The 27,131-nt window shown below is 39.1% G+C and overlaps 1 protein-coding gene across 1 annotated transcript in view; it reads left to right on the forward strand.

The window, feature by feature from the left end:
• Positions 1-25,639, forward strand: part of LOC140239200 (echinoderm microtubule-associated protein-like 2) — a 45,635-nt gene extending 19,996 nt beyond the window's left edge. Inside the window, exons 2-22 of the mRNA XM_072319081.1 lie at positions 1,992-2,858; positions 3,497-3,788; positions 5,114-5,385; positions 6,041-6,282; positions 7,060-7,209; positions 7,817-7,886; positions 8,716-8,742; positions 11,931-12,032; positions 12,463-12,558; positions 13,621-13,653; positions 14,498-14,638; positions 16,481-16,577; positions 17,218-17,390; positions 19,643-19,780; positions 20,403-20,534; positions 21,026-21,182; positions 22,297-22,394; positions 23,021-23,108; positions 23,685-23,777; positions 24,580-24,710; positions 25,206-25,639. Of these exons, the coding sequence (XP_072175182.1) occupies positions 1,992-2,858; positions 3,497-3,788; positions 5,114-5,385; positions 6,041-6,282; positions 7,060-7,209; positions 7,817-7,886; positions 8,716-8,742; positions 11,931-12,032; positions 12,463-12,558; positions 13,621-13,653; positions 14,498-14,638; positions 16,481-16,577; positions 17,218-17,390; positions 19,643-19,780; positions 20,403-20,534; positions 21,026-21,182; positions 22,297-22,394; positions 23,021-23,108; positions 23,685-23,777; positions 24,580-24,710; positions 25,206-25,376 (3,570 nt within the window). The 3' untranslated portion in view covers positions 25,377-25,639. The remainder of the gene's footprint in view (positions 1-1,991; positions 2,859-3,496; positions 3,789-5,113; positions 5,386-6,040; positions 6,283-7,059; positions 7,210-7,816; positions 7,887-8,715; positions 8,743-11,930; positions 12,033-12,462; positions 12,559-13,620; positions 13,654-14,497; positions 14,639-16,480; positions 16,578-17,217; positions 17,391-19,642; positions 19,781-20,402; positions 20,535-21,025; positions 21,183-22,296; positions 22,395-23,020; positions 23,109-23,684; positions 23,778-24,579; positions 24,711-25,205) is intronic.
• Positions 25,640-27,131: the final 1,492 nt, after the last annotated feature.

Below are 27,131 nucleotides of genomic sequence, written 5' to 3' on the forward strand. Positions count from 1 at the left end.
CTGTACTACTCATGGGTTGATGATAAAATACAAACCTGTCATCTACAGTGGTCTGTTCTTTTTCAAGCAAGTGCAAAATCATATAAAAGTTAAGGAAAAATATGACATTTTTCAATATGGCGGAGAAAGAGAAGGGGTGGTAATATAATCAATGACACTTTACGTGATCAGAAAAAAATTACTAATATACATACTTTAAGCATATATAATATTAGCACAATATAACCATATAATTTATACAATCCTTTTCAGCATGGGTTTTGTATAAATTGTTGAAATCAACAGAATGAAAATATCTGAAAATTGAGAATAGATTTAAGTTCTATATAGTGGCCAAGCCGTGCTGTTTTGTTTGTTGTTGCTTTTTTTTTAATATGTGCTTTACTTTATACTATCTAGTGCTATCTAGTACCTAGTGCTATTGCATCTTGTGTAATGTATTACACTGATTCAGGAAAAAGGATCAGAGACCCAGAACTATTTCCTGTAAAACTTTACATTTTGGTTATTTTCCATCTTCACTTCATTTTCACAATTTTACATCAAGGAGGGCCTCTGTATCAGAGCGATTACTATCAAGCAATTACTATCATACTTGATTTGATATACAGAGATTGCAACAGAACGTTTGTGTAAACGTGTGTGTGTGTGTGTGTGTGTGTGTGTGTGTGTGTGGAGGGGTGGGGGACTGCGGGATTGGTGTGGTCAAGGGTCAATGAGAAAAGAGAAAAACGCCTTGAAATATCTTAATTAAGCCTACACTATTCGGATTAGATTGCTACTTTCCGCGAAATTACCCCAAATATGATGACACGCAGTGACATAATTACGTCGAATCATGATCTTTGAGATGTGCAGAAAAGTTATGTAGATGAACAGATATATATCGATAGGTCGATATAAAAATGCTGAGAGAGCTGAAAATGTGGTAATGGTTCACAGAGACTGCAATTACAAATGCCTTCGGATCCCGTGCATAATCCACTGAGCACTTCAGTGCTGAGTAGTATCAAAGAACCTTCGTGATGTCACTGACTTCGTAGTCTCAACAACACTTGCATGTTTCATGAGGAAGAAAGAGATGGAGAGAGAGGAAAAGAGAGGAGGGAGGAGCTATACGTTAGTGCAACAAATATACCACCGATCGGTTTCGCTGGTACCTGTTCCTACCAGAATGGTATTGTTGGTCCATGATGGCCAAAGCCATTTCCCCGTTTGAGACCAGCTCGCACTCAAATCAGCCCGTTCCATGATTTTCCCTTTCTCACTCGAAAACAATGTGCCTACAACGGCGTATCGATAAACCTACAGCAGCCATGCCACCTCCCTTTGTCCGCAGGGAATGTTGTTTCATACTTTGCCTTCCTGGTCCAGGCAACACATTGTTGTTGGATCGATATCGTTATCGATTATTCTCACCCGAGAGGCTCTCTATCGAGAAGAAATCTCTATCGATAAGATATTGTGATCACGCTTTCTAACTTTGTCTGGCTGCATTGGCTAACGTATACTGATCATGTCGCTATCACGGTATTATTTTTTGGGAAGTCTTCTCTATACGTTTGTTTTCAACCCTCATGTTTCTTACATCGGTATGAAGTCAAAAAATGGAAGCACATGCTGACAGCTACTGAAAAGACATACTCATCAACTGTTTTATTTGAAAAGGATGTAGAAATTTATGAACGGCGCTGCAACTGTGTGTTTAGGCAGGAAAATTTGTGCATGAAAATTGCTTTTCTCGCAGACGAAGTGCATGCCTTCTAGTTTGGTAAGCGTTACAATGGTTTTGTTTGGTACTCAAACCGTGAGCCAACTGAAGTTCATACTCAGAATAATAAGAATGTATAGGACATGACATTCTGCAGCTATTACATTAGTGTTGTTACGTTACATACATTAAGTGTACAATATGTCATGTGTGAAAGGACTGCAACAATGATGTTTCAATTCCTTCATTAGATACACTACCTGTTTTGTATTCACAATAGGTGTCTTCTGGAAGTGACGACATCGGATATCAGGAAGACTGGGAGGACGAAGAGGACGACGACATCGTCCAGCAGCCGCAGCCAACCCGAACTCGTCGTCCTCCTGTGGCGGAGGAGGACGACTACTCTCCCCGCGGCGACGCCATGTTCGACTTCACCCCGCCCCAGACACGCCTCAATAAAGCGCCCCCAAAGAAGCAGCAATCTAAGCAGGGAAGGTTTACCACGAAAGTTGTGACCTTTTACCGCAATGGCGACAAACACTTCCCAGGCGTCACGCTGCCACTCAGCGTGCGCAAGTACGCCACCATGGACGTCCTCAAGACATTTCTCACGGGGAAAGTTTCATTGCCTTACGGCGTGAGAAAGATATACTCCCTTGCCGGTATTGAAGTGCAAAGCGTCGAGGATTTTGTTGACGGACGCGCTTATGTCTGTGCCAGTGGCCAGTTCAACGACCGGACGCCTTATGGGAGAGCCGATCACACGCAAAAGCACTGGCGCACGGAGAAGCCGTCAAACGGACTGCGAGGATCGGACCTTAATCTCTTTACCAAAGATAGCTCGAGCAACTCTGTCAATGTCCTCGAAGAGGACTTTCCCAAGAGTAGATTCGGGAACATTGCACGTCGGCACTCACTTAATCTTGTCTCCAAGAACCCTTCCATTGATCCACTGGTTGCGCAGTGGGCTAAACCACGAGTCATCCAAATTGTGAGCAACACCCATCGGTCGAGCAGGGCAAAGATTCTACTGAACCCCAAAACTTCGCAGTGTTTCGATGATGTGTTGAAGGACATGAGTCCAGCAATCATGCTTACAAATCCACCTGTTCGGAAACTCTTCACGTGGAGGACCGAGGAGGAGGTAAGAGACGCCTAAATGAAATTTAAGTTGTTGGGTTTTTTAAGTTTGTTTTTTGTGTGTTTGTTTGTTGTATTTTACACACTGAAAGACACCTGATCCGATTATATCAAGAAGTACGAACTCTCTTGCAACAGTTACGTTCCCTGTTACTTTGTCTTCATTTCCATGTTCGTTTCATCATTTCCTAGCATGTGGAGTCACTGGTATTGCTCAGAGAATGATATCTTATGCAGCAACTGAGGTTTTCAAATCGCAATCTTCTCGCACATCTAATTTTATGTAGTTCAAAATAATTAGATTTGCTCAGAAAACTGACGAACTTTTCGGAATGGGCTTCCTTGAAAAATGATTCGTTTATATGGAACTGTGTAAAGGTATGGATTGAAAAAAAAAAAGACCGATTTTTTTGTTGTTTTTGAGATCATAAGTGTTTTCTTCTTGGTGATAACGCGCTGCACGAGCAAAACAATATTGGTAATCCCAACACCCCAGTCCTTGGTCAACAGTAAATACAATATTGTTTCTTCAGTGAAACGTAGATGTTGCATGTACGATATCAATTGATCTCGACCATTTATGTAACAAGAACTTTCATAGAATTGCATTATTTGCTGTGGCAACTACTCCCTTCCCTCTAGGTCCTCAGTTTCACACAACTCTTTCGCGACTTCCGGGACCACAGCATGTTCATCGCATGCGGCATCGAGCAGCTGAAGCGGTCGTCGCATCTCGGCAAGGCGCGAAGCGAGTCCGAGGCTCCCGCACCAGCCGCGGAGAGGTTCGAGGTGGACGACATCTTCGACGACGTCTCACGACCACAGCGACAGCCGGCGATGGCGAAAGTCGGTCGGTACGTCACGATGTATCAGGACTGGAAGAGGTACAAGGAGAAGCGATGGAAACGGCCAGATGAGCCCGAAGTACAGCGAGGTGAGTAGAAACATACTTGCGGCGACGACGACGACGACGACGAAAGCGACAGGGATGAAAAAGAATGAAAATCGTCGTGATTTGGTTAAAAAAAGAGAACTTAATAACCAGTGATGATGATAACACAAATGGAGTATTATCCTAGCTGCATCATGTTTTGATTTTTTTTTGCACAATCCCCTCGGTTATATTTCTGTCTTGTCTTGTGACATATCATCACGCGTTAACAAATATTACTGTCAGACAACTGAAAATACTGCAGTCTTTACGTACTATGTAACGGCGTAAGCTCTACTGGCTTTTTGCTGAATAGATAAAATTAGCAAAATAACTGAACTTATTTTTGCAAATGAAACATCCATAAAGTTAAAAAAGGTAAAAAGAAAAAAAAATTAAACTTCGAGTTGTCTACACAGACACTGCCCGATCAGTGGTGATGAATTATAAGTGGCAGTAATGTGGAAACCGGCGCGTCGTGCGCAGCAATATCTTCAATGTCAATGGATAAATCATTGATCAATCTTGGGCCTCTCTTTTCGTCTGTCGTGTACACCTTGGAAATCCTCCTTCACTTGTTCAGAAACCGTTTATTCATGAGAAAAAATTGTGATAGTCCTTGCCTGTAGTGATTTCTGCTGCACCACAAGTTGAAAGGTCCTTACCTTAAGTAATTCCTGCTGCACCACACATTGAAAGCTCGTTACATTAAGTAATTCCTGCTGCACCACACGTTGAAAGCTCCTTACCTTAAGTGATTCCTGCTGCACCACACATTGAAATCTCCTTACTTTAAGTGATTTCTGCTGCACCACACGCTGAAAGCTCCTTACCTTAAGTAATTCCTGCTGCACCACACATTGAAAGGTCCTTACCTCAAGTAATTCCTGCTGCACCACACGTTGAAAGCTCCTTACCTTAAGTGATTCCTGCTGCACCACACATTGAAAGCTCTTAAGTGATTCCTGCTGCACCACACGTTGAAAGGTCCTTGCCCTTGGCATTGCTTGGTGATCTCTGCAGCTACATATTTCAAGTCCCTTAATTTTAGTGTTCTTTTCTGCACCGCATTTTGAAAGATCCTTGCCTTTATACAGGAGGTTTTTGCCTGCACTATACACATTTTAAGGCCTTTGCCTTTAGCCATCCCTACTGCATCACACGTTGTAAGGTTCTTATCGTCTCTGCTGGGTCACACACTAGAAGGTACTATGTATTCCCCTTGTCTATGTCCATGTATTTTTTCATCTCTGTACAAATATTAGTAATATTGAATCTAAATAAAGTTTCACCATCACCGGTTTCTCGTCACATTGGTCTTTTTATAGCCTACCCTGCCAGCCCAAGAAGAGCTCTGCCGTCGAAGGAAGATCCCCTTCCACCGATGAGACCGCGAAAGGCCTTCCAGACGAACAACGGCAACGCCCTGACGAACAGCCTGGGCAGCTCGACGGACGAGAGCCTCGAGCTGATGGACTTCGAGGAGCAGAACGGCAACGACGAAGGTTTGAGGCGAGGTCGAGGTGTGCACGTGATCGAAGGCCGCACGCCATACAACCTGCGCGACAGGAAGCAGAGACTGCTAGACAAACGCGTTCAGGTAACCATGGAAATTTGATGCGTACTTACAGGTAGAACGCGAATGTTCTGGAAAATCTTCTCTATCAAGGAAAATATTGCAATAAGATGAAAAACATTATTTTAAACTCCCTCCCCACATAAGAACAACGACAATAAAATAATTGCGTTATTGCTGTTTTGCGCGACATAATTATTTGAGTTTGAGCAATACCAGATCAATCAGAAATAAAATATTGATCGCTAAGCAACGAGGCTCAAATGCCGCAGTGCAGTGCTGCTACCACCTTTGCATGTAATATATTTTGTATCTCCCGCTGATATTAATCGCGTACACTTGACCAATCAAGTCAGGTCAAGCCCAAATGAATAAATTAATCTGACAAATACACGTAGCATTCAATAGTTAATTTGAAAGAGATTTCAGACAAATGTCATTCCCAGCTTGACTTATTAAAGTAGCGTCATAAACCGTGCACCATTTTACTTACCACTAAGTGTGTGTTGAAATGTGTGGAAGTTAAGATATTAATGTAGGAGAGCTCCTTCATTTCAAATGAGTGGTTATCCGTTAAAGTGATGTACAAACTGCTAAATGTGACCAAAGTAACATTTTGTAAATCGTTTGTTAATGTTTATCGTTTACATTTATCATTTATCCACTGGACATCCTACAGCTGCAGAACTCACCGGAAGTGATTGTCTCGGACGACGGTCAAGAAGGACTGTTGCCGGTCAAGAACCAGAAGCCGCTTGGTGCCCGCCGGAAAGAGAAGAGAGAGACCAAGGGGCAAAAGTTCTTACCGGCTCCGGTCAGCGTCGAAATCCACGGTCAGCTACGCGAGTTTCTCCCGCCGTCAGATGACGGACCCAAACACAGCGATAAACCTCCCGCCAAGAAACTCAAACTGGACTGGGTGTATCCTTTTTGTTTAAATTTATTCATGTGTGAGTGTGTGTGTGTGTGTGTGTGTGTGTGTGTGGTTCGTTTGAGGGTGTATTGATGATACGAATGACTATTACCTCAGGTGATAAAATGAATGATGTAGGTATTAATAAACTTGAAATACATGCTATTTATATTAGCCTAGTACAGCACACTGCATGCCTACCTGTCAGTAATCTGAAGGATTCTGCTACCTCTCTGTACCGTATCATTATAAAGTAGGTCTACATGATGGGCAAGGGGCTGTTTGAATGAAAAATTTACCAACTGTTCTTTATGGCTATAGTATAGGGTGATCTGAAATGGGATGGATATCGAAGTTACAGATAGGACCCTCAGACATGTCATCTTGTATTTAATTCTCCACATCATCACATTATTGAAGGAAATGTTGCATTACTGTAGGTGATGGTGTTTGATAATGACTGAGACGGAAAAATATGTTTTTCCAATTACATGTGAATGCATGAGGAGATATGCAATGTGTATGTAAGTGCGTTTATATGAATGCCTATGTTGAAAAATGTGTGTACTTTGAACTTGTTCATATAGTATAGTATGTGTATCACATGACATACGTGTATATGTATTGTGTGCGCGAAGGGCACATTGATTATGGTGTTAAACAGTTTACCTTTTAAGTCTCCCCCTTCTAAGGCGTTTTGAAATGGCGACCTTTAAGGGGTTAACGCAGCATCAGAGGTGTATCTTTTTCCTCTCCATTCCTTAACCTTTTACTGCTACCAATAGCTATGGGTATCGGGGCTTCGACGCCAGAAACAACCTGTTCTCCCTGCCGTCGGGAGAGCTGCTCTACTTCGTCGGAGCCATCGCCATCCTCTACGACCGGGACCTCGGCGAGCAGCGGCACTACATCGGCCACAACGAAGACATTCAGAGGTATAGTTGCCGTAGAGAGAGAGAGGGGGGGGGGGGGGGAGAGAAACACACACACACACACACACACACACACACACACACAAATGCCAGTCTGATGTAATGAGTTTATACACATAATGATGTACGCTAAAGTAGAGATTCAAAATTATACAAGTTTACGAGGTACGAACTGATCAGAGGTTAAGCTACTCATTATTCTCACAATGGCTCTCTCGTTTGACATTTCATCGGCTTCTTTCTCAAATTAGGGGTAATAGATTATATCCATGTTCTCATGTAATGTGGAAACTTATATGACATTGTCTCTTAAACCATAAACCTTATTTTTTTCTGTCTGTGCCTCTTCACACTCTGTGCATGGTTTAGACCAAACAACGACGCAGAACGGTTACGTGTCGCTATTGAGTAATATTATGTCGAGATTACAGAAGTGATGTAATAAAGACATCTTTTTGACACATCTTATACACTTGTCGTCTTACCGCTTCGTAATAACAAGATCAAAATAATGCACCTTCAGTATGATGCCTACTGTCTCAAAGTCATTCATTCATGGCTACTTCCCCCCCCCCCCTCTCTCTCTCTCTCTCTCTCTCTCTCACCAAAGCATGGCTGTCCATCCAAGCGGTGCGTACGTGGCAACGGGCCAAATGGCCGGACAGCTCCCTGATTCAACGGTAAGATACCCAACTCCACAACACCCCACAGACAGTGAAAACATAGATCAACCATTGGAACGATTCAAGGGATCTTAATTACTTGATTTCATTTCATTTCACTTATTTATTTGAGCACGGCAACAAGATTCAGCCAATGGCTGTTTTTCAACATGTCCGTGCACTAATAAAAACACATAAAAACATGAAATACAATACAAAAAAAAATGAAAGAAAAATGAAAGAGAAAAATCAACCAGATACTACAAACAAATACACAACATGGTGAGCATGGTAAGTAACAATAATTTAATGAATGACTGATTAAAAAAAAAATAACTGATTAAAAACTTGAATGAATCAGCATGATCAGTAAAGAGGAAGAATTCCAATTCACTGTCGAACAGCTAGCCATCGCTATCGCATATGCTATAAAGACAAAGGAAAACGAATATGTAGGCCTATTTCATTTGTTAAATTTTGGTAAAAAAACATCGCTTGGATGTAATCATGATATTTTTAAAAGTGTCAACAATGCGATGCCTTTTATTTCTAAGGTGCCGAAGCTTTGAGAGAAACTAATATACATATGTATTTTTGTCAGTAATGCATCTGAAATGCATCAGTGACGTCAGTTTAATGTCCGCAGTTTTATTCGAAGTCAATTGGATAATTAATCGAAGTAACAAACTAATTAGAGATTGTGATTCTGGTGCTGATTCACAGAAAAAATAACAACAACAACAATTTTCAATACAATTACAGGGTTGTGTCACATTTTGTAAAATGTACGATTATATCCTTTAAATTCAAAGGATTGAGATTTGTTTTGCTATTTCCCCGAGAGTAGCCCTCAGACGTTGCGATTTGCCACTGCGTAAGTATCTTGTGTCTATACCCTTTTCTCTTCTTCACTTATTTACACGTCTGTTGCATTCTCACAAAGTATTGTAACGTGTGTGGTGTTTCAATAATTTGCACTGTCTGCTTGGTTGTATTTGTGTTTACAGGAAAGGTAGATTTTGATTTTGATTTTAATTTTAATTTCTTCGTCCGTACACACAAAGTCTTTCCTCAGTAATAATGAATTCTACGGATCATTTAGCGCCCTGCATCTGTGCATATTATACATACCATTATTGAATTCAGAACTTGTTGGCACCCAAGAAACAGTGGAGTGTGTGAAGTTGTCGTTACTGAATGACGCCGTGACGTCAGAAATAATGAGCTAGTAACTATAAATACACCGGTATAGATTTGTTGATGAACGACCACACACACCAAAACACCGGATAAGATATATCGTTGTCTGACAAGCCGTCGGGATATCCAGTCCATTGTTACTACCATTTGCCCCTGTACTGAATGAAATAGTCCAACCTGCGTTATCATCATTCTGAAATTTATAATAGGTGTACCTTTTTGCCAAGTTTGATTGTGTCTCAACGATATTTTGCACAACTGCCAGTTAGTGTAATTTCTATAACACAGAATGTTTGAACTGAGCACTCAACACATAGCACAGAGCTCTATAGTTTCATCAGACATTCAAGAGCATGATTGGGGGTCAACTCATCTGCAACCGAGGCACTTAATCAGTGTTAAATGACTAAAGCTAACAAACAGTTTGAGAAATTAGGATTTTATTCATGTCACTGGCGCATGCGTTGTTAGGCAATGCTGATTTATACCCATTTAGCGAGTCATACCATTATTCTTAATGGACCTTTGGAGAACACATATTCATGGTTAGTTTTGTTTTTCTCTCCTTTTTCTTTGTCCAATAGCTTGATTTTTCAATCATGTTCCCTCTTCAATTTGCGCCATACCAACTGCAAAACTTAACCGGTCACAAATCAGTCTATTTAAAGTAACAAACAAACGGACATTATCTGACTCTATCGTTGAAAGCGAATATAAAAAAAAAAAAAAAAAAAAAAAAAAAAAAAAAACTTTTAGTCCCCCCATAAAAAGGGCTGTAATGTGTGTGAGAGGGAGAGAGGGAGAAAAAGAAAGAGAGAGAGAGAGAGGATGAATAAGTGCTTGTTTACGATGTAGTGAACTCACCTACTCTGCCAGCGTCGTACATTAATTCCAATAATATTTATCGATTAGAAATGCACCCTTAGTCAAATTAGAATGTAGTTTGACTGCTTCAGATGACGATGAATGATATACATTTCATTGCAGCTAATGACCTTCACGAAATGCGCGTTTGACATTTTTATAGGCCTGAGTGTTTTTGTTGAAAATTGTAAATGTTGCCTCGTATAATGATTAATTGTTGGTTTCTGTTGTGCAACTGTCAGATGGGCGCTGTTAGACCTCTATTGTGCTTTAATTCAAGGCTTTTCAATATCACTTGAGCATAGATAAATTGTACCAGGAATATAAGACGAGGATGCTGCGTAACATACACGCACTTTTAGTGACGTGGGATGCCTTTTTAAGCACGTGCTTTCACTGACAAGTTAATATAAGAAGATGTGTCTTTCCAGTGGACATAACAACATAATTAAAGGGGATGGCTAGTAACTGATCACGGGGAATCAGTGGGAATGCTGGGGGATGATTGTTCCAGTCCTTGCGGGATTCATTTAAGAGTACATTATATATCTATTGTCGTGTGAAAATTATTTGCTTCAGCATAGTCTCATAGTCTCATGTTGCATAATAATGTTCAGACTCGCTTAGTGTATTTATTTTTGTATATATTTTGACTATCAAAGAACTGGTACGAAGATTAAATAATTTGAAGTATTTAAATGCAGAAGTTTATATAGAAATATAAAGTTTGTTAGAATTTGTCCTTCAACTGAAGTGCAATATATGTGCTTACATCTGTATGTCCATTTTGTTTGAATTGTCTTGTTTTTATATTTATCCAGACGCATACAGCTTTTTTCCCTTTCTTTCCTTCCTTTCCCCCTCTACTCACTCCTCTTCTCCTTTATCCTTACATTCCTCCTGCTCTCTCTTTGTGCCTCCCTTTTCTTCTCCCCCAGCCTTTGTTTTCTTTGTTCTCCTGTCTCCCCCTCACTCTGTTCCTGTCTCAGCCTCACACTACATGTAGCATCTTCTATCTCTCAATATTCCTCATTCCACGCCTCCTCCCTTATCCTTCTATACCCTTTTTATTAGCTTAAAGGGTTGTGATACGTCACTAATGGAGGAAATAAGATACATGTATGTAAAACGGGTTTTTTTTTCACTCAACTCTGTTTTTGTTCCAATATAATTTATTTACTGAATCTACTTCCACTACTGATGTACCGATGATTTGTTTTGTTGTTGTCGTAATGGTTGTATTTTGTTCGTGTGTTGTATACAAATGTATGTAAGTTATTTTGTCTCACTGTATTTTTATCGATGTAAATCAGACACAATTCAGCCGTTCGGCTGCGAAGTTTGATCAATAAACCATTCCATACCATTCCATACCATACCATTCAAGTAATGTGCAGTTTAATCGCCCCGTCACTGCACAGGCATGCTAACCTGGAAACATTAAACTGCTTATTACTTGAATGTGAGACCATTCTGAAGCAAACAATTTTCACACAACAATAGATACATAATGTACTCTTAAATGAATCCCACAAGGATTGGAACAATCATCCCCCAGCATTCCCACTGATTCAAACTGGTCAGTTACTAGCCATCCCCTTTAACGCAAACAACTGTTATCCTTGTTACATCTTTCATAAAATACATTTTTAACATAATAAAATCGACGCAAACAATCATCATTTTGTTCCTTTCATAAAAGACGTTGTTCACCTAATCGAGATAATATGATAGCAGACCATATTAAGAACCATCCAAGATCATTATGAAAATTTTTAAAGGTCCCTGAACCCTTTCTGTACCAGGGACGTTCGCCAGTGTGTACAATGCTTCGGGGTTTTCTATTTCAATCGGCACCCAAAACACATGTAGGGATCCAAACGAAGCCGTGAATGTTCTCACGCCTGTATAGTGTGTAGGGACCAGTCTACGTTCCACTGATAGAGTTCAGTGGTACATTCACGAGTCACCACGTTTCCTTCCGGGTCATACCTGCAGGCACACGTGCGAGTCTGGGAGGTGCAATCGCTGTGCACGCACGCCATCCTTGGTCTGGATTTCTTCTCCGAGGGGATCGCTTGTCTCAGCTTCTCGAACGAAGTGAGTATGTTCTACTAAATATCATCATGGCGGCTGGAGTTACAACACGGTATAATCATGACTAAACAACTATTTATGCAACATAATGACCAAAACTTAAAAAGAACAAACAAACAAACAAACAAACAATCAGTCATTACACCGAATTTGATGGAAACTCCATGAACACCACAATACATCACTCTCAACGTACATTAGGGTACGCTGGACCTTCAACTTCGAGCTAGATCACTTCTGGATATTATATTTTCACCGATGATCAATGTTTTGTCTTTTCATTGTTTATTCTAATGATATCTCTCACGCGGGGTTGACGAGTTAGGAATCAATCCTCATGACTACTGCCTGATGATTTACCACATGCTACTTCCGCATTTTATTGCTTTACACTACGTTTTAAAAAATGCACCTTTGCGATTTTGTTTACCAGAATAATGGTGAATGGCTGCTGGCGATCGAGCAGGGAGGTGATCACGTGATCAGTGTCTGGCATTGGCAAGAGGACAGAATACACACCAAGTCAAACGTGAGTCTTGGTCCCTTTTCCATCTTTCTATCTCTCTCTCATCAATTGCTCATTTAAAGGGACTGTACGGTGCTGGTTGAGGTGAGGATTCAGCTTGTAACGTTTGGCGAGGTATTTAGAAACCCCTCAATGTAATATTAAGGAGCATACAATTACAAATACAAGTTTATTTCATGAAAATTGGTTTAAAAATGTCTGAGATATCCAAAAACAAGGTGAAACAAGGAGATCCTAATATGTCACATTTTATTATGATCGTTTTTTTATATCGGCTTTTTTAAGACCAAGTTTCATCAAATAAACTGTGTGTTCCTCTCAGAATTACTGTACATGTTCTTTCGTATTTCATAAGAGGTTTTGTCATCATCTCAGAAATACATACACAAAGTTGGAAACCTGCAGCCCCGTTTACGCCAACACCCTATCCCTTTAAAACGGAGTATCCGTTCTATAGGGAGGCTAATTATACCAGTTGTCAGCATTAATCCTATTCTAAACGTATTCCTCATCTATTTCATTACTGCTACGACAGTATGACAATGCAGTATTTACGCGCATTTTCACCACTGTCAATAAACTTCAGCGAATGTCTTTCATATAAAAAGATATAATCACTATTATCACCATACCACCGCAACTCTTGTCATCATCATCGTAGTCATCTCCATCGATAGTATTTACAGCTTTTTGAGTAAAATGATAGGTATTGGATATTCTGTATGGGAAAAATGTAATCGTATGTTGATGATAAGCTGCAATGCCGCTGTTGTCATAACAAAATCAAATAAGGTTTACAACCCAATGTATAGAATGTGCTGGATATTTTGGAATGTGTAGTCATTTTCACCTTTCTCTTCAATTATGTTCGTGGTTTGACCTGTTTCTGTGTGTGTCAGGTGGTCTCATTTTATTTTTCTGCCACTTCTCTATAGGTTTCGCTCTTTCCTTTGTTGAGGAGTATGGATGATCGTATACCAAACGCCACTGACCCGTTATAAAAAGTTGTGATCATACGTAAATATTACAATATTGATTTTTCATTTCGCATTGCTATTTTCTCAGGAGTACCAACTACACGACGCAGCATCAACACAGGTTCGTTCTACTCACTGTTTTATTGGGACAGGTTAAGTTTGTCTAGTAGGCGTATGATATGCGTCATGATTGCACTTTAAGGGTGCCCCAGGGGAGGAACTGTTACCGAACGAACCAAAACACACGCACTGTTGTACCATTTAGATTCACGTACAATGGACCTGGACGCACTCATTAACCCATTTAGGACGAGCTGATTTTGATACACATATTTTCCATTAGATAAGTTCTGCCAAACTATACTCGGGACTAGTCTTCAACGGGTTGCTACCCAATCGATTGTGTTGAGTTTATGTCGTTTTTAGAAACCGTTGATATCTCAAAATATACAATCGAAGTTATAACTCACTGAGTAAACTCGTCACAAGACTGAGATTACAGCGGTATTGAAGATGGTGGGAGGGGAGAATAATGAAGTGACACCCTCTAAGATTTCCAGTGAAGATGTTTCATTGGCATAGTGTTACAAGATATTTTATTTCTTTGAGACTAATCTTGAAAGGCTGCTTTTAGCCTATATGTTGAGTCCTCCACTTCTTTAGATATAAAGTCTACGTTTTGTAAATTTTCACGTACCTTTATGCTATGATGCGACATTTTGTGGAAATAAATTGAATTGAATTGAGGTAAACGAGAGCCGATTGTATCGTTAATCAACTATAAAGCCATTGGTCCACATAGTAAACCTGTCGCTAGAGTTAGATTGTCACTGTCCAGTGAGAAGTGGTAAACAGTAGTATCTTTGGTGATATGGGATAGTGAAAGTAGGAAGGAGGACGAGAACAAAAATGGAAGGTTCTTTAAAAAGATTTGATAATTATGATAAATCATTATCGGCTTCCAGGCAAACACGGATGCGATCGTATGCGGCGCTTTCCATCCGTTCGACGACTCCACGGTGGTGACGGCCGGTCGACATCATCTCTACTTCTGGACGCTCCTCGACAACCGGCTCGTGCGGGACAAGAGAAGCGGCGTCTGGGATGTGAGTACAATGTGCTATAGAAACTGACTGCCGGAGATATTGTTCGTTTGATATGATTTATCATTTCTGCATTCAATCAAATATACATTAAATTTCAAAAGCACAAAGACGAAGAATAGCAAGTGCTGTGATTGAAAATGATAACATAATACTTCACAAATAGATAAGAATAAGGAACAGTGTTGTACAGTAAACATATACAATTTCACATTAAGATAAAAAGCAAATATTTCCAGTAAATAACAGAGATAATCGAATGCAGGAGACAGCCATAGTTAGCGATTAAGCTTGAAGTGGATGGAGCCTCATGAAAAGACTATCCAGCAACACACCTCTGTTTGGGGAAATTGAGTCATCAGATGGGTTGAGTGCAGTCGCAGGTGTGGGTGCAGTTGAATGAAGAAAAACAGTGAGTGGAGCATAATGATTGTATAAAACACCACAAAAGTGTAGCTTGTGGTAAAGAATAAATAGTTGAATAGTTAGGTATGGATGATGATGACGATGATGACGAAAAAGATGTTTTTATTCCGGTGGCTGATGGTTATGATTAGTTATGATGATGACGTCATTGCTGTTGACGATGGCGAAGATGATGGGGATGACGACGATGATCAATCAATATCAATCAGTCAATGATGATAATGATGAAGGTGATGATAATGGTGATTTACATGTATATTCATAACATATATCATGTTGCAATATAAGATTATAAGAATATAACATTATTTTGTTGTTTGTAATATACATGTCCATTGCTTGGTAATGAACATGAAAATGAATGAATGAAAGTACGATGGTGGTGATGGTGCAATTGTTGATGTTGGTGGTGATGACAATTGCGTTAATGTTACTGATGACATTCAGTGGTGCCTACTAAGGAAATAAGGCAGAGTTGATTCGCGGTTTACCATGGAACGAACTTGTTCTTGAATGAAAAAAATAGTCCTTTATGAGGACCATACGAGTACTCCTCGACGCTACATTGGTTGGATTGTCGTCAGGATGACGACTTTGGCATATGGTCTCCGAAGTCGAAGTCGCTGATCTTGGAAACGTTCACACAATGCATTATTGACTAATGATAGAGATAAAAGCTTTGCCCGTCACGATGAAAATCACGAAGGAGATTGAAAAAGGAGACGGTTTATATTGTGATCATAGTCATGATAGGGGTGGATACAATGGTGATTATACCAACAATGGTTGCAATTGTGTTTCCGTTGACAGAAAAAAAGGATATTAGTTAAAGTGATTACAAATGAAAGTGGGATGTAAAATTGTATTCCATGTAACGGAGGTTGTTGGTTGGGGTGGGCTTTTTTCTTTTCTTTTTCTTTTTTTTTTTTTGGTTGTTATGGTGATCACAAAATGAAGATTTACAATCCGACATGATGATAACGATTATGGCCTGCAACATGGTAGAGATGATGAACATCAGAATAGATCTATAAGGACTTATAAGAGGAGGAAGTAGTATAACAGATGTGAAGATAGCAATGACGATAGAATGATCACATCATGACAATGTTGAAGGTGGTGACATTAGATGTGGCTGAAGTTGATGATGCCAGTGATCTTTACGAGATTTGACGGGGAGAATTATTTTTGAGCTGATTGGTTTTGACCATGGCTACACCAATTATTCTGCTATTACGATTTTTTGCGGATGATGATTATATATTATACCGTTACTATGACGACATAACTGAGAGGCTTGTGATGAGGGAGCGTTGGTGTGATTATGATATGATGTGATGACATCACATCAGAAGATTGAATAATATTCATAAAAACGTGATGTAACAATGAGACTGATTCAATGCGTTGTGTCCACAGAGCGACAAGCCTGCGTACGTCACTTGTCTGGAATTCTCGCACACGGGCGACGTGCTTACCGGAGATTCCAGCGGGAACATAACCGTGTGGGAAAAGGGTAAATTGCACCTTCTGACACTTCTGTTCACTGTGTGTTCCATTCCTGTGAGTGCGTTGTATTGATTTTGAGTGCGAGTCAGTTAACCCACTGAGACAGTAAACGCTGTCAATTATTTCCTACGGTTCGACACCCACGAATCATATCATACAGCCCACGAGTCAAACAACCTATGTCTTTGACACTAAGCAAACACGACCCACGAGACCGACACATTAAGCTCTGTGCTGTAAATGTCGAACTCCGGCTGTTTTCGCCTAGTGTCGAACTCATGGACTGTATGACTCGTGGACTGTATGACTCATTTGAATTGGTGTCTGTCTCGTAGGATGATCCCGATCATACGATGCATTCAGAAGCAGCTTTCTCACTCAGCCGCTAGTTCAATTTGTGTAAAATATCTGCACAATCAAAATCTTAGCCGAAAACTGAATGCCGTCAGGATATTTATGCACTTCTTTTTATGTGTGCTATTGCCATATTTTGACAGCAATGTTCGAATGCTCATTTTCAAATTACCCGAAGTTATGCACTTACTTAACAATCCATTCAATTCTTTACTTTTCGATAATGTTCAGCTTTGAATGAATCGATGATATCACATTAATCATTAAACTCATCACTGTTCTTTCCTTTGCAGACAACGACAGCTCGTTCAAGCTCCGCTACAAGGTGCAGCACGCGCACGAGCGCAGTGTCTTTGCGCTCTGTATGCTGGAAGACGGCACTCTCATATCAGGCGGCGGTCTTGACCGGAGACTACTAGCTTGGGATTCCCTGAGCGGGTACACTTTCTCAAATGTCGAGCGGCTGGTAAGTAGACTAAAGGATAGTTATATTTGTTTTTGTGCTGCTGTTTTTTAAACTGTCACCACAGCCTCTTCAACGTGTACTTTTTTCAAAAGATGAAATTTTGTGAAATTCTCTTATTTTCCTTATATTGTTGTACGCATGTGACATCATACACTGCAGTAGTCTTCTCATCCAGCGGTGACTGCACAAAAACTTCAAAAATTCATTACTTCAAGTTGTTCAAGTTGATTTATTTCATTTCCAACATACAAAATAATTGGAAGTACAATGAAACATTCATATACACAGATGTCAGAAAATCAGTACCACAATGCGATGAACAGAAATAACATTGTAAAAAAGATACAGGTAAATTATCAACAGAGATACAAAAAATAACTGTTATGTCACTGTGGTAAATGCATAAACAATATTGCTGGAAATGGAGGGGACTGCTAAAAAGCAGAGCTTGTAGAATGCAGTCCCCTCATACAGAAAAAAAAAACATATAGTAGTAAAAACAACAACAATTTCCCTAAGCGGTAGTAAAAAAAAAAAAAAAAAAAGACAGAGTAATACACACATACATGCACACATACCAACGCACATTGACAAGCACAAGGCGGCTCTCTTGTAAGGAAAGATTGATGAGAGGATAGAAAGATAGTGAGGAAGGTAGTAAGTCCGAGGTGGAGAAGGGGGGGGGGGAGAGGAGAGGGAAACGATGGGTCATAACCAGGGCACTGGAGGCACCGAAGCTCGGGCTCACTGATAAACAAAGAGTAGTGAGATTACCGAGCAACAACAGTTTTGAAAATCAAAAGTAAAAAGAAAAAGAATGAATCATTATGCTGCATACGAAGTTTTCAAATAATTCTTTAACTTTTAAAAAAATGTATTAAAACTTAAAGCTTCTTTTATATTACTATCAAACATTATATTTTATATTATATTTTATATTATTATCAAACATTATTAAACATTTTCTTTTTATATTTTATATTATTATCAAACATTATTAAACATTTTCTTTAACTTTATAGAAAATGTATTGAAACTTAAAGCTTCTTTTATATTATTATCAAGAGAATTCCAGAATTTTGGTCCAGAAAAGGAGAATGAAGATTTTGCAAAAACCGTCCTAGTCAAAGGCAAATGATATTCATGGGATTGACGGGTTGGATATGCATGAACAGTTTCATTCTTTAAAAACATAGAATCAAACACAAGGGGGAGAGAATGGTTGGTGAGTTTACACATGAATTGTCCTAACTGCAAACGATAAAGGTCATAAATTTTCAAAATATTATTTTCGTGAAATAAATTATTAGTATGACTTTTGAACGGATTGTCTGATTTTCCTCAAACTTTCAATGATGTGTTCTACTAACATTGCTACATTCTCTCAATCCTTATGTTAATGAAGGTGAACTTGTCCTTTAAATGCTTTAAAATCGACACTTTAAAACGGATGACACACATATACACACACACACGAAGAAAAAAAAACAGTTATTTGACGAAAGATAGGCTTAAAAGATCACTACACTCTTATTGATTCGGTTTTGATCTAACAATCTTTAAGCAGATAACGGCTTCTTTCAACCAATCAAACGACGATGCTTTAAGCACCATGTGTGGAACAGAAGAGAGTTGATGTGACATGGAACTCTGCTTCCTAGATTTCCGTTTGACGTCACAGCCATACGTACTATGCCAAAAAAAAAAAAATCATGTCTGTATGATTGAGAGAGGGGTTCCAGGTTGATCTTGTGTACGAAACGCCAAATATAAGTGACTATCGTGATGCCCACACATGACAACTAGTATTATAGAGAAAAAAAAATCTTTACAATTATCGAGATATAGGCCTACATGTGAAGAGTTTGTTTGCAAAAACCGATAAGTCCATTTTTGAAGATTTTGAAGTACGGTCTCTGTCATAAAGTACAAAATAATACCTTTTAAATGATACATTGGTCACTACATATAAAGGTATATTTTTGAAGTTATTGTCAAAAGAAGCAAGAATTTTCTTATTATTCTTTTTATTTTTCTTGACCTTTAATCGCAAATATCTCCACTTGACAAATATGGACTTATCGGTTTTTGCAAACAAACTCTTCATGTATCAGAAAACTTGGGTCGTATGAAGATACGTAGTGTTGATAATGTTACACCGTCGCATTAATTTCTCGTCATCTTGATACCACACTCAGTTCAATCACGGTAATTCAAATCGTTATACCGAATCTATGTTTTCGCCCTCTCAGTTCCCCGACAGTGCGGGCGGCATCCGGACCATCGCGCCTGTCAACCCGGGTAGTCCGGACGGAAAGATCGTCATAGGAACGACCCGGAATCACATCATGGAGGGGTCACTACAGACGAAATTCATATACGTTCTACAGGTTGGTTAGATATTTTCTTGTGATGCACGTCCTGGTTGTCTGAATTACATCAAGATTTAAGTAACATCGATGCTTGCTCATAACTTTGAAGACATGAAGAAATACATACCTACGTGACACAAATGCAAGCAGCCGTTCACCTTTCAGTTAGTACTGACGAAATCTTTCTGTCGTTCATGTAGTCGACTCTTTTTTTTTTCAATAAGTTTATTTCGGGATTTATTTTTCTTTTGTCACAGCAATATTTGTAAGTTTGTTAAGCCTCCATTCATTTGATTAATCAAAACTTTTCCGTAAAAAGTTGATTTCTCTCTTCTTATTCCGTGTATTATTTTGTCATGCACACTACTCAGTGTCCCTCAATATAGACGAACTAAAATGTACAACAGTCCAAAACAACAACAACAACAACAAAACCAATCAACAGACATGACACACACAAAAAAAGCATACTGCAATCAAAATAGAAGCTAGACACATTCTTCTATTCGCATAAAGAGGACAGACCACAGCGGAAAACAAACGAATATACAATCTAATAGATAAGCAAAAATTCGTATGTTCACATCTTCATAAGACAGTTGGTGCTGAACCCTCTTATCATACTTTCGTCACTGCACAGGGTCACAGTGAAGAACTTTGGTCGTTGGCGGCGCATCCCACAAAACCCATCTTTGCCACGGCGGGCTACGACCAGTACGTCATTACGTGGAAAGCCGATGTACACAAGGTGCTCTGGAAGGTACATGCAGAGGTGAGTGACCTTTTCCTTACCTGGTTGGATCCCCATAGGACCCGGATGCATTATATTATGCATAAGTTATATTGCAATTTCACATGCAGGCATCTTAAAGGTGACGACTTAACACGCAAGATTGAAGATTGTTGATTTCAAGTGTAGACAACCGGTCATGTTTCTATGTTATAATAAACAAAAATCGAATGAATGGATTTGCAATTACATTTGGACGATTCTATTGATGAAAACCTTATTCATAATTTGAGGATTTCTGAAAACTAAACTAATACCAAGCACTTCAAAAGTTGGGTAAGGTTTGCATTTCTATGAAATTAAGGATGCGGTCTTTCTTATCACTCGTCTGATAGTTGACCAAAATATAATACCCATCTACAGGATAGGATGGACTAACGATACCGTGTTAAAACTTCCGAGAGTAAAGCTATATAATTTGTGCACGTGGATACCCTGTGCCCTGACTCGCCTAACCTTTGACCTCTACACAGAAATGCTGCGTGTGCTGTGCCTTCAACCCGACGGGCAGCGTGCTGGCCGTGGGCACGACTGCTGGGCGATTCATGGTGCACAGCGCCACCGACGGTATGCATGTGAGCTCGGTGCAGGTCGGCAAGGAACAAATTGACGTCATCCAGTACTCGGCGGGTAAGGGTGTTACAGGATAGACGAGGTTGAGTGTGCTAACTAGTATGTCAACTAGGATTTCACAATTTTTAAGTGCAATACGCCTCTTGATATATTACATAAAGTCCATTATACTCCCCAAAGACCCGATGGTGTGTTGATGTAATGAATATAGCTTGATAAACTGGTAGATTATGGTGTATGCATTTTTAGTCTTTTGGTTTTGATGTAATGTGCCTTGAGCATTTAATCAGAGTGGAGAATGGCGCTATAGAAATTTTATGTATGTATGTATTATCATTATCATTACATCGATAAATTAACGCAATGAGAGATACAATACAAAGCAGTAAAGATTAAAGGGATCGTACAGTTTTGGTTGAGACCTAATTTCAGGTTTCTAACATTTTTTGGTGAAATAATGAGAAACATCTTATGAAATATGAAAGAGCATGTAATTCTATGAAGAATTCAACATTTATTTGATGAAAATTGGTTTTGAAATGGCTGAGATATCCCAAAAAGAGCAATACTAATGAAGTGTGGGACCCACACTTTATTACTATCCCTTTGTTTTACTTTGTTTTTGGATGTTTCAGTCATTCCAAACCTGATTTTCATCAAATAAACTTTGAATTCCTCTTAAAATGGTATGCTCTGTACTACATCATTAGTGTTTTCTTGGTATCTCGCAAAAAGTTAAAAGCCCAATTCTCATCTCCACCAATACTGTACTATCCCTTTAAGTAACTGCATAAAGATATAAAGAAGGATGAATTAATGTACAGCGGAATGATCAGTTCTACTGTAATTCCTCGCTTAACGGCAATCTTGTTTCATATTTCTCCTACTTTGTAAAATAGTTGTCCAATGCTACTCACAGAGCAGAATATTTATGTTCATTTTTACGTGGAGGCAGTTATAAATTCGGGTGAAAGTTTCATGTAATTTGTATTTTGTCATGTAATTGTACCTGTTGTATACCTATATTATTACAGACCCTTATTTTTTCTTTGACATTAATTTCTTGAGAAATATGAAATGGGTAGAATTGACATTGAGATGTGTATTCACCAATGCCTAAGAATAAAATGATAATCTAATACATTTGATAAATATAATGACATTTCCACAGACGGATCTCTTCTTGCTCTCGGGTCACATGATCATTTCATTTACGTCTTCTCTGTCATGGACGAGGGTCAAGTCTACCGGAAGCTGGGGGTACTGGAGGTCAGTGAACTCACATCTTCTTTAAAGCACAACATGGCAAAAAGAAAATAGTCTGCTGCTTATTCGCATCTGATCAAACCTCTTATTATAATTTCGATTCTGTTCATTAAAAAAAGCGCAGCGAAATAACTTTTTTTTTTCTAAGAGGATATTCACGAGATACACTTAGGAATAGGTGTACTCACAGCAAGAGAATATAATCGAAATAAGTAACACTTTCAAAGCGGTCGTACAAGGAATGTGTGTGGATGTGAACTATAAAAAAACACGTCATCGCAAGGTGTTCTTGCTGATATATTTTGGTGCTAATGCTTCAACACTAAGTACTGTACACAATAATAGGAAGAGAGAGAGAGAGAGAATGAGATCGATGGAAAAAAAAAGACACGCGCCGAAATTGTTAAATCTATAGGAATGATCTGGAGAATGTACAAAGGCGAAGATGAAGATAAGAAGAAGAGACAAGAGGACGAAAAGAAGAAGAAGAAGAAGAAGAAGAAGAAGAAGAAGAAGAAGAAAGTATAGTCAGATAGGAGGGGGATGAGAAGGAAGGAGTTTAGATGCGTCTAAAATAAAGATTAAACCCACTCTCAATTTCTGATATAAACGGCTTGTTCATTTTGCAGGGTCATGCCAGTTTCGTCACCCACCTGGACTGGTCTGCTGACGGTGCCTACCTCCAGAGCGTCTCCGGGAATTATGATCTCCTCTTCTGTAAGTGAAGCAACAACAGACGCTGCCAACAACGTCCGTAGCGGCTTACATACAAAACAATGTTCTGTTCTCTTAATTTGTTCATAACATTAGTTGTTACACAAATTTGCTCTCTGAAAATGCTTTTGTGTAATTGTGTGTTCGTCGTATGGAAATTTAATACTATTCAGTTCAAGTTCACTTCATTTTTTTTACCTATATGAAATTATACACAGGTACACTCTTCCACGTTAAACACGTATATTCATTGTATGCATATGTCATTAGGTTTACATCCATGAAAAACAGCAGGAAAAATAAATGTACACACACGCACTATATCAAGTTGTCATTGTTAACATTGCCCATTACAATTAGATACAGATACACCTGTACTGGATAACTGACTGATAGCAGGCAGAGCTCCTAAAAACTCAAAATACTCACATACCTTGCTGATGGTCGATAAAGATACATGTAATGTGTGCGACCAAAATTACAAAATGCACACACAGAAAAAAGAATGACTACAGTGAAAACGCGTTTTGGTGGGTTTTTTTTTAATAATGTTTAATGACGTTTATTTCATACCTACAGGGGACGTAGACAGCATGCAGAGGGTTAGGAATAGCGTCACGAGGGACGTGGAATGGAACACACACAGCTGCATCCTGGGATACGCAGTGATGGGTAAGAATAGTATTACAAACACACATGCGATTGTTTGTTTGTTTGTTTGTTTGTTTGTTTGTTTGTTTGTTTGATTGATTGATTGATTGATTGATTGATTGATTGATTGATTGATTGATTGCTTCTTTCATTTTCCATCGGTGAAGATGCCTGGATAGCCCTTATTCAGCTGCATCCGCTGGTTTTCCATGGGGTCCAGTTTGTTGTGAGGCAGACCCTTCACCGGCTTATGCACCCTGCCATGCCTGCCCTTTGTGATGAATAAATGAAGAGGGATCTTTTACGTGCGTGAGTTGTGACTCTCTCACCCACGTCAAATTTTATGTCATTTCCAAGGAACAATTATCCAAGGTGCATTAAGTTAAACATACATTTAACAACATATTTTTCAATGTCACATTCCCCTCCAGAAAAAAAAAAAATAGTCCCCGAAGAAAGGCCCAAGGGATGGTGAAATGAGTTGTTACTGTCCACAACAAGCAATGACAAGAAATTATTTTCACACTGGATACACTTGGTGACAGTATTACCAACTAAACAGAGTAGGAACGGTACTTAGAATTATTTGATCCATTATAGGACATGGTTTCTGTATAGTCGACACAAACAGAGCCGAAAGTGAGAAAAATATTAAAGGTAAAACCTGTGGCAGTTACAAATCGATAACTGTAAGCCTACGGAGAAGGATCAGTTACTGAATACGGTATTGCTGTCATTTAGCAGTAAGGTATAGAAGTCACAAAAATGTGTTCATTCTAACATTACAGTCAGTGTTTGCATTGTTTCTCCCTTTCTTTTCCAGGCATCTGGCCGCAGCGAGACAAGGGAACGGATGTGGATGCGGTGGCGAGGTCGCCTAGCAACAGGATCCTGGTGGCTGGAGACAATCTGGGGGCAATCTCCACATACAAATACCCTTGCGTCTCTGTCAAGGTGCGATTTACTCTTGAGTATGTGGAATAGTATATATGTATATATGTATTATATATTATTTTTGGCAAGGGCTCGGGGCAAGGGTGGAGATATGAATTAAAACCATAAAAGCCACGAAACTAAGCGGATGATAAAGCACACCAGTGACGTCACAACGACTGTGAATTTACCAGTATTTACAGCAAAATCTTAGTGGGATTAGCGAATTAAGCTTTTTTTTTCGTTTACACTTAATGTTGAATGTGATAAAATCCCCATAGATATGTTGCATATCATAAACTTATGAAAGCGGTCGTTATAAAGTAACCAGTCCATACACTGGCATAATTTTGAATTCATGAATCTATTATGTCCGCATGTATGTATATCAGGAATTTTATTCATCATAATAACTGACTATCATTGTAATAAGAGTAGTCGGGAAATTAAAAAAAAAAAAATCTAGACAATTTTAATCAATAACCCTTGATTTCCTTGGTGTCTTGGACGTGATAGGCTCGATCGATGGACATAAAGCACCACAGCTCACACGTGACGGCCATCCAGTTCCTGCACGGCGGCGACCACCGGCTCGTGACCGCGGGCGGCCACGACGCCGTGGTGATGCAGTTCACGCTGGTCGACCGTCAAGGGGACAACTTTAATGGGTTGAACGACAGCCTCTGAACACACCTGGACCTCCTGTAGTCATTGACGACAATTTCGTCATCGACGAGAGGGCAAACTGGAAATCCTTTTCTTCAGTTATTTGTATCAGTGTCTTAACATGTTGCTTGCCAGGTATGGAAGCACACCATAGAATTCATACATTTTTAAACTGCCATGGACTAGGAAGGAGTAAGGATGACAAACAGTCAAATTGAAGCCAAGGCAAAATGACGGTTGATGGTTTCTTTCCTATTAATATACGCCATCGTTTATTGTATACATTCTACCAAGAGCTTTCATCATATCTAGTGCAAGTTGAGGGGATAGGGGAGAGAGAAGATGGGGGGGGGGGTGAAAAGGGTATGGCTAACAGAACAATGACTGTCCGAAAAAAATAAAAATAAAACCCCCAAACTAGCAACACATTTGCAGTTGAAATGGAATCTAGTAGTTCAAATTTCTAGAAATAGGGTAGAAAGTTTGAAGCGTGAAAATTTGAAGTCTGGTCTTGTTATGCGGAAAACACAGAATCGAAAAATCCATCAATCTTCCTGGTAACATGGAGCACGACTCTCCATCAGTAGTTAGTAGAGGACTTTCCAAAAACTTGCCAACGTTTAGAGTCATGACTGTAACCACAGCCATAAAAAGCAAGACTTGCCATCTGGGCGGTTTTGAACGTTAGCGGGCGCTCTTTCGTCATTAACTCCCTCTGCCATCAAATTAGCGTCTAAGGTCTAATTAAGTGTCTGACTTTTAACATTTACCCAATGACATTTGTCATCAGCGATGGTTTTTTTTTATCTGTTTTATTTGTTTGTTTGTTTTATGGGGGAGGGAGGGGGGTTATGAAGAATCATCAATTGATAAAAAGGTTAGTGACAGTCACAGTTTTATTCTCTCACTTGCGTTTGTTTTACAGTTCATTTTTGTCTTCTCCAAACTCTGTCATGTTTCTTTTCGTTACGACATCTTTAACGATACTGCTTTAAGATTTATGCTCTACTTGCGATGACGTCACATAAAAATTCAAGAATATTACCTTGACAATCAGTTCAACGCTTTTAGATTGTTCAAAGATGTTAATTCGCAAAAGAGATGAAAAGCCTCACTTGCCAGTCGTTTTGTCACAACAATTTAAATAACATTCTGTGGTGTCATTTTCGTGTTTTTTTTTTAATGATTGGACGGACCAACAACACCCAACTCAGGTTTCATGTAACGATTTCAGTTCTACTGGAAGCCTTAGGTGACGAGATACGTAGATCATTTGAATTACTAGATTATTTTGATTGACACTGATATCAATGGCATCGTTGGTGTTGCTATAACAAACGTACACCAAGATACAAAATTAATATCATTGCCACAGTGTCCGCACAAACCGTAACGACAAAGCTACGAAGTACTACTAAGTTGATGTGGTATTTTGTGCTTCGAAACTGTGTTAACATGAGCACATTATTTTTAGAATGACAATGTTGTGTAAATACTATCATGACGTTCCAAATAAATTACGACAAAAATATAACTACAAACACGAAAATAATGAGTTATTTAGTTTTTGTCTGAGTAACCGTATTGTTATGATGTATTTAATGCCGAGAAAGAGAGAGAGAGAGAGAGAGAGAAGAGAGGGCTTGAATATAATTTGCATTATTGCAAAAATATTTTGTTATTTCATTTATTTCCATGAATAAATTCTATTAAAAAAAGGCATATGCCTAATCAAAATTAGTAACCTAATCCATACTCTTTTAGGCAACATTAGAC

This window comes from Diadema setosum, chromosome 15 (assembly GCF_964275005.1).
Source record: "Diadema setosum chromosome 15, eeDiaSeto1, whole genome shotgun sequence".
Lineage (NCBI taxonomy): Eukaryota > Metazoa > Echinodermata > Echinoidea > Diadematoida > Diadematidae > Diadema > Diadema setosum.